Source organism: Staurois parvus, unplaced genomic scaffold (genome assembly GCF_062004578.1).
Source record: "Staurois parvus isolate SC_StPar_1 unplaced genomic scaffold, SC_StPar_1.0 ptg000818l, whole genome shotgun sequence".
In the NCBI taxonomy this organism is placed as follows: Eukaryota; Metazoa; Chordata; class Amphibia; order Anura; family Ranidae; genus Staurois; species Staurois parvus.
The window spans coordinates 12,634,457-12,651,773 of record NW_028318614.1 but is presented as its reverse complement, the minus strand read 5'-3'; the positions used below and the strand labels follow the sequence as shown (position 1 = coordinate 12,651,773).

At 43.0% G+C, this 17,317-nt stretch overlaps 1 protein-coding gene across 1 annotated transcript in view; it reads left to right on the top strand.

Moving 5' to 3' along the window:
* The window catches only part of TH (tyrosine hydroxylase), a 93,304-nt gene extending 89,951 nt beyond the window's left edge, over positions 1 to 3,353 (top strand). Inside the window, exon 13 of the mRNA XM_089654951.1 lies at positions 2,961 to 3,353. Within this exon, the coding sequence (XP_089511077.1) occupies positions 2,961 to 3,120 (160 nt within the window). The 3' untranslated portion in view covers positions 3,121 to 3,353. The remainder of the gene's footprint in view (positions 1 to 2,960) is intronic.
* The last annotated feature ends 13,964 nt before the right edge of the window (positions 3,354 to 17,317 follow it).

Genomic DNA, 17,317 nt, shown 5'->3' with positions numbered 1-17,317 from the left:
CAGCACTAATGAGGTGTCACGGATAGGCGGCACTAATATGCAGCACTGATAGGCGGCACTGATAGGTGACACTGATGATGGGTACTGATAGACGGCACTGACTGGCATCACTGCTAGGCACTGACTGGCGGCACTGACTGGCACAACCCCTGGGCACTGACTGGCAGCACTGCTGGGCTGCACTGGTGGGTGGCACTGGTGGGCAGCACTGGTTGGTGGGCACAGGTGGGTGGGCACAGGTGGGTGGCACTGGTGGGCACAGGTGGGTGGGCACAGGTGGGTGGCACTTCTGGGCACATGTAGGTGGCACTTCTGGGCACAGGTGTGTGACACTGCAGAGTGGCACAGGTGGGTGCACTGCTGGGCACAGGTGGGTGCATTGCTGGGCACAGGTGGGTGATCTGCTAGGCACAGGTGGGCGGAGCTAGTGGGCGCACTGCTGGGCACAGGTGGGCGGAACTTGCGGGTGGCACTGCTGGGCACCGATCATCAGTGTCCTGATGATCGGTGCCGATCCCCGCTGTGACAACTGCCGGTTCTCGGCAGTACTTTCCTCACGATCTGACAGCGTGAGGAAAGTGCAGCCGAGAACCGGCACTTGCATTTCCCTGTGATCAGCGTGTCATTGGACACCGCTGATCAAGTGGTAAAAGGCCGCTGGGATCGGCCTTTTACCACATCACGTGATCAGCTGTGTCCGTAGGACACAGCGATCACGGAGATCGCCGGGTGCGCACCCCCTGGGGCGCGCAGGAGAGCGCGTTCTGGGGGGACGTCATATGACGTCCACCCAGAACTGGCCGGCCGCAGTGAAGCCATCATTCGGCTATCTGCGGTCGGCTACTAGTTAAAGGCAATGAAGAGTCTTCTGCATGTGTGATGGGGCCCAGTTGGTGCACAGTGAAGAGAAGTGTGGACTGTAACTCTTTGAGGAACAGTGTAATAAAAAGAGAAAGAATAACACTCCCCCTGCAAGCAGCAATTTTACAGATTTAATGTTCCTTTAAGGCGCTAGTCAATAGCGAATCTAAAGCAACAAGTGGCCAATCTGGTAACAGTGATTGTTGGCACAGGGCAACTCTTCTTTGGGCTACAAGACTTTTGACAAAATAGGGAAAAGGCCTCCCTAGCAAAGTGAATTGATGATGATGGTGACACAGCGATTGTTTGGCCTGTGGACCGTCTGTTCTACTATCAGTTCTGATAAGGCTGTGATAAGTGTAGTAAACAATAGCAGCTAAACAAACTAGGCCGCAACTTCTAATAACATGTGCAATGCCCGCATCTGTGTGCAGGAAAGTAGCAAAGGTGGAACAGGTGTCAGTGTTCCCTGGGATTCTCTCACTGGAAGGATAGCATCTGGCGTAGTCATTCTCTCTCAATAAGGCCTCCACACACTCTCTGCTCCCACCCCCAGTGTTCCATCCAGTCACCTGCTAGCTGATTAACTTTAACTACAGTGCAGCAAGGTCAGCGATCAGCAGACTCTCCTTGATTTCTCTCTTTCGGCGGCCTGGTCAGGTCCTCCTGCAGTCAGTGGACTCTTATTTCCAGATCTCTCCCCTCTCACTTTCTGTCTAATTTCCCGGGCTTTCATATATATATATATGTAATATATCTACGCCTCCACCCACGTGCCAGCTCCTCTGGGAAATGTAGTTCTTTACTGCACTGTTCCTTAGCAAAGTTCTGTAGTTCAGCATACAATTCCATGGGGCTGCTATACAGAGTGTGAATGGCACTGTTCTGCAGAATACTGCCATCTTGTATTTGTTTTAACATCCTGCATCCACTTGTAGCAGATTTGCAAATATTATAGGCATTTTTTTCAGATGTTTTTAATTTAGTAATTTTTTGCTGTGGTCAATAGAAACCTGTAGATGTGTCCTAGGTACATACAACAGGAAAACCAGAATCAAGCACATGATTGCAGTACACGGAAGTCCTGTACTTTTCTCCATCATCTGGGGAGCAGTTTAGCTGTTCCACTCGGGCAGGAAGCTGTCCCACTTCCTCCCAGGCCCTGGTGGTTCTTGCCCGGCTCTTAAAATGGGGATGCCTGTGACAATACATGCAGGGGTGATCATGAATGAGAGCAATGAATATTTCTGCTTCCAGAAGCAGACTCTCCTGCATTTTGATCACATGATGTGTGTTTACAAAGTGTGGAGTGATGCTAGAAAAGGGGAGGGGTTTGAGCTGAAAAACACTTAAAAAAAAAAACGCTAAAAAATGCTCATTTCTTGCTGTTCAGGCATTTTCCATTCAAGTATGCGGGGACAAAAACACTCAAATCTGCCTGAAAAATAGAGCCTGTACTTTTTTGGGCAACAAGTGTTTTGCTACAGGTGACAAAACGCTCAAATGTGAACAGTGGCCATTCATTGAAATAAATAGGGTCTTCCTGTCCTGCTCCCAGAACAAAATCGAGTCATTCACAGGAAGCTTTTCATTCCTGAATGAATACAAGGCTTCCTCAATTTGACTGAGGTGAAGAGGCAAGCAAATGAGGTCATGATCCCTACGTCAACCAATTTAGAAGAAGCTTTGTATTCATTGAGGTCACATTTTCTGAGTGAGAAACCAGCCACGTTGTAATCAGGATATCAAAATTACAGTGTATTATTTCATAGAAAAAAGCCAGAGACTGTACAGATATGACAAAGCAAAGCTCTGTTCCTCCACCAAGATGGCTACCTCCACAAAGGGACACAGTAAGACAATAATGGAGAAAATGTACATATGTTGTATACAGGCGAGCGCTAGTGATGATTATAAAACAGCTAACATGCAAGGTATAGGTAACAATCCAGTACTTATTCAATAGTGCTTGAAGAGGCAATATGTCAAATTCTCAGTGTTATTCATTTTCCTGCAAAAGATTGTTGCCTATGGTGATTGTTTTAAGTACAATATTTATTCCTGGACTTAATTCACATACATTATTTCTCTTGCAACAGGAATTATGCATCTCGTATTAAGAGGCCTTTTGCTGTGCGATATAACCCATATACTTTGAGCATCGAGGTTCTGGACAGACCTAGTCGGATTCAAAGTTCCCTGGAGGATCTAAGAGATGAACTGCAGACCCTCACCAACGCACTTACCATACTTTCCTAACACACCATACCCACCATGACCTTCCACATATGCTTCCTCCTAGCAGTGCATGCTTTGCAATCTCCCAGCACTCTCAGTATTGTTTCCTGCTGTCTGTCCACCAGTTTGTACAGATTTCTCTACGTTTCCATTAGCTATGTTACTCAGTACATAAAATAAGCCACATCTTTTCAAGAAACGAAAAAAACATCAAACTGTAAATCTGTTTGACCTGATAAAGTCATGGGCCGACATTTAATTGTGGAAAATGATCTTCTTGTGCCAGCCTTCTCACTGCTTGCATTATACAGGATTATGTATTTACTGTGGATTTCTGAGATTTTTAAAAATTAAAAAATGATTATATATAGATGGATTCAAAAAGAACTGTGACACTGGGTGACTAATGTCGATGCAGGTAACTTCATCATAAGGACATATACTGTGTCAGAGCTACTGTTAGAAACCATGGGGCCCAATACAGCCGACCTGACAGCCCCCCCCCCCTTCCCCAAAAAAAACATACTTCAGCTATGCTTCAGTTATGAACGAACACAGTGAGTGGTCAGTACCAATCACTCATTGTGTTTATTTGGGAAAGGAAGGGGCTGGTAAATGTGACACATCTGGTTACATAGCAGCAGTGGCGTCCCGAGGTAGGTGCGGAGGTGCGCACTGCACCGTGTGACACCTACCGCATGGGGTGACACCGGACCCGCTCCACCAAAAGGTAAGTTGTAAAGAATGCCGACGATACCTGCAGGATGGATCGGATATGCGGATTGAGCATAATGGATCGGAGTCCAATCCTTTATGCTCCCCAATCTGCAGATACGATCCATCTTGCGGGGATCATTGGCTTTCTTTACAACTTACCTTTTCTTGGAGCGGGTCCGGTGTCACCCTGTATAGGTTGCATGCCGACGATCCCCACAGGATGGATCGGTTCTGCGGATTGGGGAGCATAATGGATCGGACTCCGCAGACTCAATCCGCAGATCCGATCCATTCTGTGTAATCGCACTGGGTGACACCAACCCTAGGGACGCCCCTGCATAGCAGTTCTATTTAGGGACAATTAACATCAGTAAAGTGAAAATAAAATACTGTAAGCAGAATACAGTCTACAGAGTTCAAATGAAAGATACATTCTGATAGCTTCCGTGGATTTCTGTAATTTAAACATTGTTCCTTTTTTAAAAAAACAAAAATGCAAATGCACCTAGGTCTAAAAGGTGCCTGCCTGTATTTAATTTCAGATCCCTTTTTGTTTAAAAAAAAAAAAAAAAAAGCCAAAGCTCAAAAACACCTAAAGATGCTGTATGAAAACCAGCAAAATCACACACAAAATTGTGGGCAAAAAAACACTCAAATTCACTACGCTCAAGTATGAATGCAGCCTTAGGTACTTACAGTATGTTAGGTAGAAACACTAACATTTTTACTGGGGCACGTGGAAAATACAGATATATCTCTCATCAATTTTCATGTACATGTGCAACCAGTTCACATAAGTTGGCGGAGGTAGCAGTGGCTGTGCTGCTGTAACATAAAACTGTTCCTAGCAGTTTCACAAAAGATAATGTGCATAAGGAACATATTGCAGCCCATACCTGCATTGACTAAATGTCCCTAATAACAAAAATCCATGAATCCTGGATTCCATGTAGAATGGGCCCATCGAAGGGTAAATGAAATGAAGAGCAGAAATCATATCACAGCAGGAGGTCCTCACATCTCTACTCCTATAGGACTCTTTCTGGGGCGGTTCTCTGCAGATACTTATACTCCAAGACACAGGATATGACACATCTGCAGGGCAAGAAGTCACACATGACCCAACCCTTGCAGCATTTAGCCAGAATATTTAAAGTGCCATTACACCATAGTACCGTATTTTCCGGCGTATAAAGCGACTGGGTGTATAAGACGACCCCCTAATTTTCCAGGTAAAACATAGGTTTTGGGCTATACTCGCCGTATAAGACTACCCCCCTTCCGAGGCAACACCATTTAAAAACATCAGATTTTTTAATTGAAATGGTTATGACTTACCGGTACTTAAAATCCTTCAAAATCCTCATGTTCATCCTCTGACATCATAAATTCATGAATGACATCTTGTGATACATTTGTAAGACAGTCATCATATGGATCAAATTCCAAATCAGATGGTTACCGCTGGATGTGCGGTAATAAGGTAGCTTCGGCTCCATACAGTATACAGTATATATACAGCCCGCTGGATGTGCGGTAATAAGGTAGCTTCGGCTACATACAGTATACAGTATATATACAGCCCGCTGGATGTGCAGTAATGTACATACAGTATACTGTGCTGAGCCAAGCCGGCGCAAAACAAATTTCCCTATGACAGATTAATCTGTCAGCCCGCTGGATGTGTGGTATATACAGTATACTGAGCCAAGCTGTTTCAAAATGTACCGGTACGTCCCTGCGGTAATCAGATCGCTGGATGTGTGTATGTACAGTAGCTGAGGCTACATACAGTATACGCTGGGCCAATCAAGGCGAGCGATGTATTCTACTAATGAATACAAAGCCTGCTCGGATTGGCTGAGGTTGTAACATCATCAGCCCACCTCTCTGACTTCATTAGTAGAATACATCGCTCACCGTGATTGGCCCAGTGTATACTGTATGTAGCCGCAGCTACCGTACATACACGCATCCAGCGGTCTGATTACAGTAGGGACGTACCAGTACGTTTTGAAACCGCTTGGCTCAGCGCAGTATACTGTATATACCACACATCCAGTAGGCTGACAGATCAATCTGTCATAGGGACATTTGTTTTGAGCCAGTTTGGCTCAGCACGGTATACTGCATGTACAGTATTACCACACATCCAGCCAGCTTGACCCAAACAAACTCAAGGTTCACATTTTATACCCCGCGTATAAGACGACCCCCAATTTTTGGGGTATATTTTTAAGTATAAAAAGTAGTCTTATACGCCAAAAAATACTGTAATTAAGAAAGGCAAAACACAGCAGAACAGTGAAATGCAGTTTACACCAGCCTACAAATGTGCACTGATCATTCCAAACAAACGGAATGGGAAAAAATGTGAAAAAACAAAAGGTATAGGAGCTTGTGGAGGACGTTACCAGGAGGCAAAAAAACCATAGTAAGAAACAATTTCCTGAAAAATAGATTATAGGAAAATGAAGTAGTGGATGTCTATGGTGAATGTGTATGGATTATTCTTTGGAGAATAATGATATTGTTTCTGAAGGTGTTTCAGGTGATGGGTACTGTTAACTCTAAAATGTTGTGTGCTTTCAACATTGTGATAACAGTTCAGGGAAAAAACAAGCCTATGATGAAGGAATTTGATGTATTTGGAAGAACTCAAGTGACCTGTACAGGGCCCTGACCTCAACCTTATTGAACATCTTTGGTTTGAATTGGAATTCCGATTGCATTCCAGGACTTCTTGTCTCACAGCAGTATCTGACTTAAACATTCTCTTTCAACCTAATGGGCATAAGTTCCCACAGACACTGCCAGACTCTTTCCAGAAGAGTTTTCTAGCTGAAAAAATGGATGAAAATGTCCAATGTTTTGGCATGGGATGTCCAAGAGCTTATACAGGTGTGATGATTAGGACAGCACAACCCTTTGGTACATAGTGTTTTAAAGTGAATTTCATGGCAAAATTAAAAACAAAACAGTACATAACTGCAATACATGCACATTTGTTTTATCCCTCTAAAGATTCTGCACTTATAGAACAATACCTGTTGATCTGGCAGAAGTGCACTCATCTCATAATTTCCTGTTTTGGGCTGAAAACACAGTGCCTTTTCTGGACTGAAATTGCAAAAAAAAAAAAAAATTGTGTCAGGCCTGTGTAGTTGTCTTCTGCTAAACTGCAACCCCTTGCACTCCTCATCCCTACTACAGGGTGGAATTGTTGTGTGGTCCAAGATAAGAATTGAGAAGGCTGATTAGACTTCTTGAGATAACACAGTGAGAGTGAACAGGACAAAAGGCACCTATAAATAACTGACATGGTCAACAGATCAACAGGTATTGTATACAGGAACAGATGTAACAAAACACTTTCAGTAGTACAGTTGTGCTGAAAAGTTTACATACACTGGCAGAAATTGTGAAATTTTGCATTGAAATTGAAAATATAACTGACCATATCAAAAACTGTCTTTTATTTAAGGATAGTGATCATATGAAGCCGTTTATTATCACATAGTTTTTTGGCTCCTTTTCAAATCATAATGATAATAGAAATCACCCAAATGGCCATGATCAAAAGTTTACATACCCTGGAATGTTTGGCCTTGGTACAGACACACAAGGTGACACAAACGGGTTAAAATGGCAATTACATTTTAATTTCCCACATCTCTGACTTGTTAAATTGCAATTAGTGTCTGTATATAAATAGTCAGTGAGTTTGTTAGCTCTCATGTGGATGGACTGAGCAGATTGGATACTGAGCCATGGGGAGCAGAAAAGAACTGTCAAAACCTGTGTAACAAGGTAACAAAACTTTACAAAGATGGAAAAGAATATAAAAAGATATCCAAAGCCTTGAATATGGCAGTCAGCACTGTGTAATCACTTACTAAGAAGTAGAACATTTAGGAATCTCTTGATACCAAGCCAAGGTCAGGAAGACTAAGAAAGAATGCAGTTACAACTGCCAGAAGAATTGTTCGGGATACAAAGAAAACACACAGGTAACCTCAAGAGAAATACAGGCTGCTCTGGAAAAAGACAGTGTAGCATAATACAACAATGCTGAACAAAAAGGAGTTGATGGCAGTATTTTAAAAAAAAATCGTGAATTTTTTTATTTTTTTAAATTTCTTCATTTTCCAAAAAATGTTGATGAAGACCTTTCACACCTTTCACACAAACCAACTAACATACAGTTATTGTGATTTTTTTTTTTTTGCAAGACATGTAGCCCCCCAAAGCACCCTCCCCTATGTTGAGGGCATGAGGCCTAGTATGGTTCACTGACCTGCTGGGCTGCATGCTTGGATAAGGGTCAGACAGGAATTTTTTTTGGGGGGGGGGGCACACAAATTTTTTTTGTTTTGTCGTGGGGGTTCCCATCAAAATCTATACCAGACTCGACGGGCTTGGTATGGATGAGGGGGGCCTCACGTGTTTTTAAAAAACACTTTTAATCGATGGGCAATGCTGGCAATTCTTTTTACATTCAGCTGTCAGTGGGGAACCCAGCTGACAGCTGAAACTATAAAGAATGTTTTCACTACTAAAATACCTCATGACTTAATAATATAACTCATGCGGTATCTTAGTAGCTGTGCGGTATCATACCACATAATCAGATGAGGTAAGATACCGCTTAGTGAATTGCCCAGTTCGAAGTTCGTGGTCAAACTTTCGGTAGCAAACTGGACAGGGGGGTGTTCAGCTCATCACTATCCTTATTTTATTGACTGCACTGATCAGATAACTGCTGTGTTGAGCTTAATGTGCAACATGGTATGGCAACATGGCAATGGCTTGAGCAACCCTTTCTTCTCTCCAGATCCGCAGATCATGCTGGTAGGTAGAGCAGCAATGTCAGGAGGCTTTGTTACGACAACCCTTTTTGGTAGTTTGCTGGATGAAATCATAAAAAAAACAAACAAAAAATAAAACGGTGTGGGAATTGGTGCTCACTTACCACAGCTAGGCAAACATAAGTATCAATGGCACAGGTCAACACTTTCCTATTCTGCATCAAAATTGTCCCTACAAATCAGGTTCCAGTTTCTTCCATAAGTTTTCTTCCACTCCCTTTGGCACAGGGAAGTCTAAATGTCATTGGCAGACTAAAATTTCAAAACCTGCAGATAAATCTACCTCAGTATGCACCTTCAGAGGTGGAGGAACATCTGATGTCTTTCATGGAGATTTGGAAAGCTTGTATACTCAATGCATGTGTTCGAGAGGTTGTATCACCTCTGTTCTCTGTCAATTTTTCACCTTATGTCTTCCTGTGTCTCAGTGACGCCTAATGGACATTCATTCAGCAAATATCAAATCGGCATTCTGGAATGTTGTGAAGTATAGGATGTAGAATCTATCTTGTCCTGAGAGTGTCATATTCCAGAAATCTCCATGGTGCACATCCCCAAGGTAGAGAACTGGCAGGCAGATTTTAACAGCAGATAACATCTAGATGTAAAAAAATGGTTTCTTTATCTGGGGGTGTTTTGGAACATATGTCTTCATTGAGGAACGTCGGAAGTCACAGACTTTGTTCATCAGTTAGCTGATGCTCGAAAACCTCCATCAAATTCTGTTACCTTAGAATGTCCTAATAAAGATTCTCAGGCTTCCAAGTCCACTATTTATAAGTGACATCCACAGGTTGTGCTGTTCTATGAGCTGCAAGATAAAATACATTCTCTAAGTTTGACAAGGGCAATGTTTCTGCCTCTGGAGATGCTAGGTCCAGCTAAAAGGTTCTGCAACCAGCTATTAAATGCCCTTGTTTTTCCATTTGTTTTGGGTTTTGTCTTGTTGGGCTGTTTTGTCTCTGTATTTTATGTGTGTCCATCCATCAGACTGCTTTTGGACATCCCTTGGTTGCTTGTTATAAATAAAGATGTGTCCCTCAGTGGGCAATAGGGGAAATGGGATTTTCACACTCCCCATAAAATAGTTTTCTCTACTGTGAGTCAGTCCACTGTGAGACACAGCTCCCTCCTCCCATATGCTTTCATTTTCTCATTAGACTGTTTGCAACAACTGAGCAGGTGGAAGTGTGGGAGGGGTTGAAACCTCAAGAGATCTGGCCTTCACACTACTGTATGCCTGTGGTTGAATTCTCTTGTAGGAGGCAGTATAGCCCTTGCTTCATAAAATAATTAGGTGTGCTATCCCTTTAAATGGCAAACACAATAAAGTGCATCAAACATGAATGTGCAATATTGTCAAACCTACAACAAACTGCATCCTACATGCGTGTGCAATATTGTCACAACTACAACGTCAAATTGTAATGCAGTGCATCACCATAGGAGCCGCAGAATGATTACACACTCTGAGTATGACCCGGGGCCCAAATGTCCAATATTACTGCGTCTGCCACTCTGACACACCCCTGTCAAGGAATTATTGACACTAGTTTAAGTGAAGCTGTGATTATATTCACAAATATCAGCTTACACTAGGATAGCAATCCAGCAAGAAAAAGCAAAAGTACAAACTCCTAATTCTATACAGAGACCCAGTACGCTAACAGTAACAGATGAGGCAATGAACAACTGGTAACGGATATTGCTACCAACTATTAAATCAGCTTAGCAGGGACACTGAGGGCACAGTGGTGACAGCCAGATTGTAGTAACAGGACCCCTTTTTGACTATGCCGTCACCAAGTCCCCCTAATATGAGTCCAAGGCAGGTTTTCCCAATGCAATTGATAACAGATTATCTGTGTAAGGATACCAGAATTTAATTGATTCAAATGGCACAAGTAAAAAAAAAACCTATTGTGACAGAGGACAACAATTATAATTTGCCAGCTTAGTTGGGGCCCTTACAGTGATGCACAACTGGTGGATTTCACTGGTTCTCTCATAGTTAAAATAGTTAAAATCAGTAGGCTGTGAAACAGATTAAACTATCAGGTGCTTATGCAGATTACTGAAGTCAGTTTGAATAGTATGGAAAGTTCAATGTAAAAGAAAAAATAACAAGTGGGAGGAGAAAGGGAGATTTATATTGATATGAAGGTTCAGGAGGTGAACTAACAAAGTCAATGAAATTATCTGCAAGTGGTCTGATTGGCTGGATGGATTCTTGAAGGGATGGTAGAAGCAAATTGTGGTAAACTTATGTGTCAGTATCTGTTAAACAATGGAAAGGATGGGTTAGGAACCTTCTCACCAGCTCCTGAACTTCAGCTGTAGTTCCTGTCAGTGAAGGGGAGCTTATACACTGACCTTGACCTTGGATGGACTTGTTGGATCTTCTGCACACTCAAGATGATTCCATGACCTGATCAGTGTCCCTATGTATCTGTGAATTAAGTAATGCAAAACAGAGAATTCAAGCTCTGAATTCTTTGTTACTAAAACCTAACCCTTGAACTTTCTGTGTTACTTAATCCTACCTCTGAAGATCAGGAGTCAGGATTACATAACACAGAGAGTTCAGAGATCAGGATTAATAGTTCAGGGATCATGTAGTTACTCCCAGATTGTGTTTGTCATCTCCAGGGCCCACCATCAAATTGGGAAGCTGGGTAGACTGTAAACTTTGCAGGTTTCAACTCATCACACTATGTACGTGTCACTCCAAAATGGCATGGCTGGAGCATTCGGACTTGGAAATTGTGCGCTGTGAATTTTACAGTGTTGGCTTGTTTATAGGCAGCAGAAATATTAGAAGATTCTGACTTCTTCTGGGCTGCCAACTACTGATTTTCATCAGCCACTATATCACCAGTGTATGTCACAAGCTACTACCCTAACCTCAGAATCAGTCCACTGCCAGCAATGAGTCTGTGTTCAAGTCTGGCTTAGTCAGACAGGAATTAGAATGATGGCAATGCATTCTTCTATCCCATTCCCAAACCCATGGCTGTGCTCCAGACTTGCTGCTTTCATCCCACGCAGAGAACCTGGGTGCTGGTGACCACAGCCCATCTCCACTCAGTCAAAAGTATAAAAAAAATAAGATAAACTGCAAAACATAGCTCTCCTTTCTGTGTTTAATTTGTAAAAAAAAAAAAGACTGCACACATTGATATCTCCAAATAAAAGCAACTTTCCTTGATGCGTTTCACCACTGCTGGGTTGCTCAGAAGGATTGGGGAAGTCCCCAATCTTTGTGAGCAAACTAGCAGTGGTGCAAGGCATCTAGGAAGGTTGGATTCAAGTAGAGATATCTGTATGCAGTATTTTTTTACAAATTAAATACAGAAAGAATAGCTGAGTTTTGCAATGCAGTTTATATTTTTAGCGCATGCTTGTGTTTGAAACCCATGCAGTAAATGGAAATGTCATTCAATACATCACATTTGTTGTGACCCAGGGATCCACAAGGAACAAACAAGGGTACAAGTATTTCTAATTAAAAAGTTTTTTTCAAAACTAAATTTTCAAATCTTTACTCATTATGGGAAGTCCAGATCAGGTCAAACAGGTCCTGATCCAGCCCTCCTCCATTTACCTGTGTAGCAACCATTAACCTGTATTACTCACTTTTTTTGGCAAGCACTATATAAATGTTGCAGTGATCTGTTGCTGTAGAGGAGACAGCACTTTCCTGCCTATAGATGGATGGCTGAGCTCAAAGAAAGTGACAATTATGTTCTTATTTTTCTTTTAGGATAAAGGTTTTACATAGATAAATAAAAGCTGATCATTGTTAGTCCCCCTGTCAGTGGTAAATTGTTTGTCTCAACACTCTAAACTGATACATTTGCAGGTATAGCTTGTTCTGTTGAAAAACAACAGACTTACTGGCCAGGTCAACAAGTGAACATAAAGAAATTAAAAACGTAAAAAAGAAAACAAATGCAGCCATCTCATATAAGAATTGGTAAGCGTCTGAATTGTATGCTTGATGTATCGTTCTACACCACATTGCTTTGTATTACAGTTTACACTAAGTCCTGTCTGCGAAACGAGAAGCAATATGTCATGTGTTTGTTCTGACTGTGCTTTATAGCTTTACATGCTCTATATGCTATCTTGTCTATTCTTATATTAATAAAATATTTTTGGAAAAAAAAAAAAAAGAATTGGTAAGCTGCAAAGCTGCAATATGATAAATGTTTGCTTTTGGGTTTAATAGTGCTTTAAGCTGTATTTTGACGCACAGAACTGCACATGCATGATTTGAACAGGGCACCAAGAAAACAATTCTGCCGTCAAATATTTATTTAACATTTTATCTTACAAATTGTTTATTCAAAAGCATAATGAATGCACATGTAAGTGACTTTTCACTTTAGGTATCCTTTATTCAATGTGAAGTTGTGCCTGGAATGATCCTGTAACAAACAAAGCCTGCATTTCATATACTTGGCCATAGGAGGGCATATTTCCACAAGGTTAAAGTTTTCAGCCACTTATTTGCGCAGGCAGATGTGTAACATTTTTATTTGGCTCGAAGTTGCCAAATCATTTTCGTTCGGTGAACATGGACGGATTTCCCATTTGGCAAGAAGCGGGACCTGACAGACGGCTGTTAGCAAAAGACTTAGGTAGGGTGTGGATACTTCAGCTAAGAGATCGACAACACAAACATATTGGGGTTACCTCAGCTTGGAGGGTTATTATAGAGCCACAGCTGCAAAGTACAACTATGAATTCACACATGGCACACGCACATAGGACATGAGTACAAATGAGGCCACGCTCTTACTTAAACCTAAGACACACCCAGAGTTTTGTAGCAGCCACACAAACACTTCATACGCACATTTATGTACGCAAAATATATGAAATGTTTAAGGGGACCACCCGAAAATGGTGAGTTACTTACAGGTGGAGTCTGGTGGGCTGAGTCAGACCTTCGCCTATATGTCTTGGATACGCCACAAATGAGATCTCTCTGCCATAATTCCAGATTCTGCTCATGCCCAACTGGGAGTTGTGGGTGTTCCTGGCCAACTTGTGCACATGGGTGTTGTTCTTCTGTATTTGATGTCAAACCCAGGTCAGAGGATTCCTATTGACTTTATTAGAGTAGTGTAGATGACAGTTCAGAGGCTGTGCTTGGCCTACTCTGTGTTGCATTGCATTTCTTTAGATGCATGAGGGCCCTCTGAGGTGAGTTTGGATTGCAGGCAAGCAGGTCAAATCAACTTTCTGTTGTCATGTGTAGAGCCAGATTTAGACCTTGGTGGGCCTGGGTCACTTCAGGTTTGGGGCTTGGTTTACATTCTCAATGACAGTCACAAGTTTTTAACCAGTTGCCGACCACAGGTAGCCGAATGACAGCTGCCAGCCAGTTCTGGAAGGCCGTCATATGACGTCCTCCCAGAACGCACTCTCCTGCGCACCCCCCGGGGGCGCGCACCTGGTGATCTATGTGATTGCTGTGTCTTACAGACACAGCTGATCACGTGATGTGGTAAAAGGCCAATCACAGCGTCCTTTTACCATGTGATCAGCTGTGTCCAATGACACGCTGATCACCGGGAAATGCAATTGCTGGTTCTCGGCTGCACTTTCCTCATGCTGTCAGAGCATGAGGAAAGTACTGCTGAGAACTGTCAGTTGTCAGAGCAGAGATCGGCATTGATCATCAGGGCACTAATGATCAGTGCCCTGATGATTGGTGCCCAGCATTGCCACCCACCAGTTCCACCCACAAGTGCCCAGAAATGCCACCTACAAGTGCCCATCAGTGCCACCCACCTGTGCCCAGCAGTGCCCACCACTGCCACCCACTTGTGCCCACCAGTGACACCCATAAGTGCAGCCCAGCAGTGCCACCACTCAGTGCCGCCAGTCAGTACCACCAGTCAGTACCGCCTATCAGTGCTGCCTATCCGTGCCACCTCATTAGTGCAGCCTATCAGTGCCACCTATCAATGCCCATCAGTGCTGCCTATCAGTGCTCATCAGTGCTGCCTATCAATGCCTATCAGTGCCCATCCATGCTGCCTATCAGTGCCCATCAGTGCAGCCTCATCAATGCACATCAGTGAAGAAGAAAAATTACCTGTTTACAAAATTTTATAGTAGAAACAAAGAAAAACATTTTTTTTCAAATGTTTTGCTTTTTTTTGTTTATAGCGCAAAAAATGAAACACCCAGCGGTGAGTAAATACCACCAAGAGAAAGCTCTATTTTTGAGAAAAAAATGATAAAAATTTCATATGAGTACAATGTTGCATGTTCGCGCAATTGTCATTCAAAGTGCGACAGCGCTGAAAGCTGAAAATTGGCCTGGGCAGGAAGGGGGTATAAGTGCCCAGTAGGCAAGTGCTTAAAATGCATGACACAACATGCAGTCATAGGCCACCTTAGTACAACACTATAGATGAAAGACTGCTACAGCATGGTTCTCTTGTTCTGGTAGGGTGTCTCTAGGTATCCTCCCATAATGCACCTCCCATCTGTCCCCTGGAGTGCACATTGGGCGTTCTCTGTGACTACTGTGTCCTTTGGACTCAGCTGATCACAGATCACAGTAAAGGGCCAGTCATGATGTCCCTTAACTATGTGATCAACTGTGTCCAATCACAGCTGATCACATGTAAACAGACTTACTGGTTATTGGCAGCCGTTTTGTCTGTTTGAGGAAGAGACAGCCAGTACCGTGTAGGGCTGTCAGAACTTTGTTTGCACCGATAATCAGGGCACTGATCATTATCAGTGCCCATCAGTGCAGCTTCTCAGTGCTCAACAGTACAGTTTATCAGTGCCAATCAGTGCCCATCAGTGCTGCCTATCAGTGCCCATCAGTACCGCCTTTCAGTGCCCATCATTTCCACTTATCAGTGCCCATCAGTGCTGCCTCTCAGTGCCCATCAGAGCAGCCTCATCAATGCAGCCCCATCAGTACAGCCTATCAATGCCCATCAGTGCAGCCTCATCTGCACACATAAGTGAGGTATAAAAATGACTTATTTGCAAAATGTTATAACAGAAATGAAAAAAACTTTTTTTACCCAAAAATTTTCATTTGTTTAGCAAAAAAATAGAAAAAACCCAGTGGTGATTAACCACTTAGCAACCGCGCTATAGCCGAATGACGGCTACAGCGTGGTTGTTCAGTCCTGGGAGGGCGTATGACGTCCTCCCAGAACGCACCCACCCGCACGCCCCCGGGGCTGCGCACCCGGCGATCTCCGTGATCGCTGTGTCCTACAGCCACAGCTGATCACATGATGTGGTAAAAGGCCAATCACATTGGCCTTTTACCACGTGATCAGCTGTGTCCAATGACACAGCAGATCACCGGTAAATGCAGTTGCTGGTTATCGGCTGCATTTTCCGCTTTCACAGCGTGAGGAAAGTACTGCCGATAACCGGCAATTGTCAGAGGACGGATTGGCACCGATCATCAGGGCACTGATCATGATCATTGCGCAGCAGTGCCACCCACCAGTGCTGCCCACCTGTGCCCAGCAGTGCCGCCCACAAGTGCCCAGAAGTGCCACCCACCTGTGCCCATCAGTGTCCAGCAGTGCCACCCACCTGTGCCCATCAGTGCCTAGTAGTGCCACCAACCTGTGCCTAGCAGTGCCACCCACCAGTGCCCAGCAGTGCCACCCATCAGTGCTGCCCACCAGTGCCACCAGTTAATGCCAATCTGTGCCGCCAGTAAGTGCCCAGCAGTGCCGCCAGTCAGTGCCGCCCATCAGTTCCTATCATTGTTGCATATCAATGCAGCATCATCAGTGCCGCCTCATCAGTGTCAGCTCATCAGTGCTGCCTATCTGTGCCACCTCATCAACGCACATCAGTGGAGAAAAATTATCTGTTTGAAAAAGTTTATACTAGAAACAAAGAAAAACGTTTGTTTTTTCTTTAATTTTTTGCTGTTTTTTTTGTTTATAGCTCAAAAAATAAAACACCCAGTGGCGAATAAATACCACCAAAAGAAAGCTCTGTTTGTGTGAAAAAAAATGATAAAAATTTCATATGGGTACAGTGTTGCATGACTGCGCAATTGTCATTCAAAGTACAACAGCGCTGAAAGCTGAAAATTGGCCGGGGCAGGAAGGGGGTATAAGTGCCCAGTAGGCAAGTCGTGAAATACCACCAAAAGAAAGCTCTATCTGTCAAAAAAAATTATAAAAATTTCACATGGTTAAAGTGTTGCATGACCATGCAATTGTCAGTTCGACAGCGCTGAAGGCTGAACATTGGCCTCGGCAGGAAGGGGGTGAAAGTGTCCAGTATTGAAGTAGTTAGGAGTGTAAGCACTCTATGTGTGGTTCGTTTGAGCCGCCAAAATTTATTTTAAAAAGTGAAACAATATACCAGTCCAGAGTAAAAACTTTTACAGATGATGGCAAGAAAAACATGACTTCCTAAGTAACATTTAATAAAAAAAATAATTTTTTTTTTTATTATATGTTTTATACTATTTTATTATTTATTTTGTATTGTTTTATATAATTTTTATACTGTTTTATAATATTTGTGTTTAGAGGGGGCTCCTTCTGTCAAGGAGGCTTAGGGAAGTTGCACCTTTTGCCCCCCTATAAATCCGACACTGGTCAAGTGCATTGAGA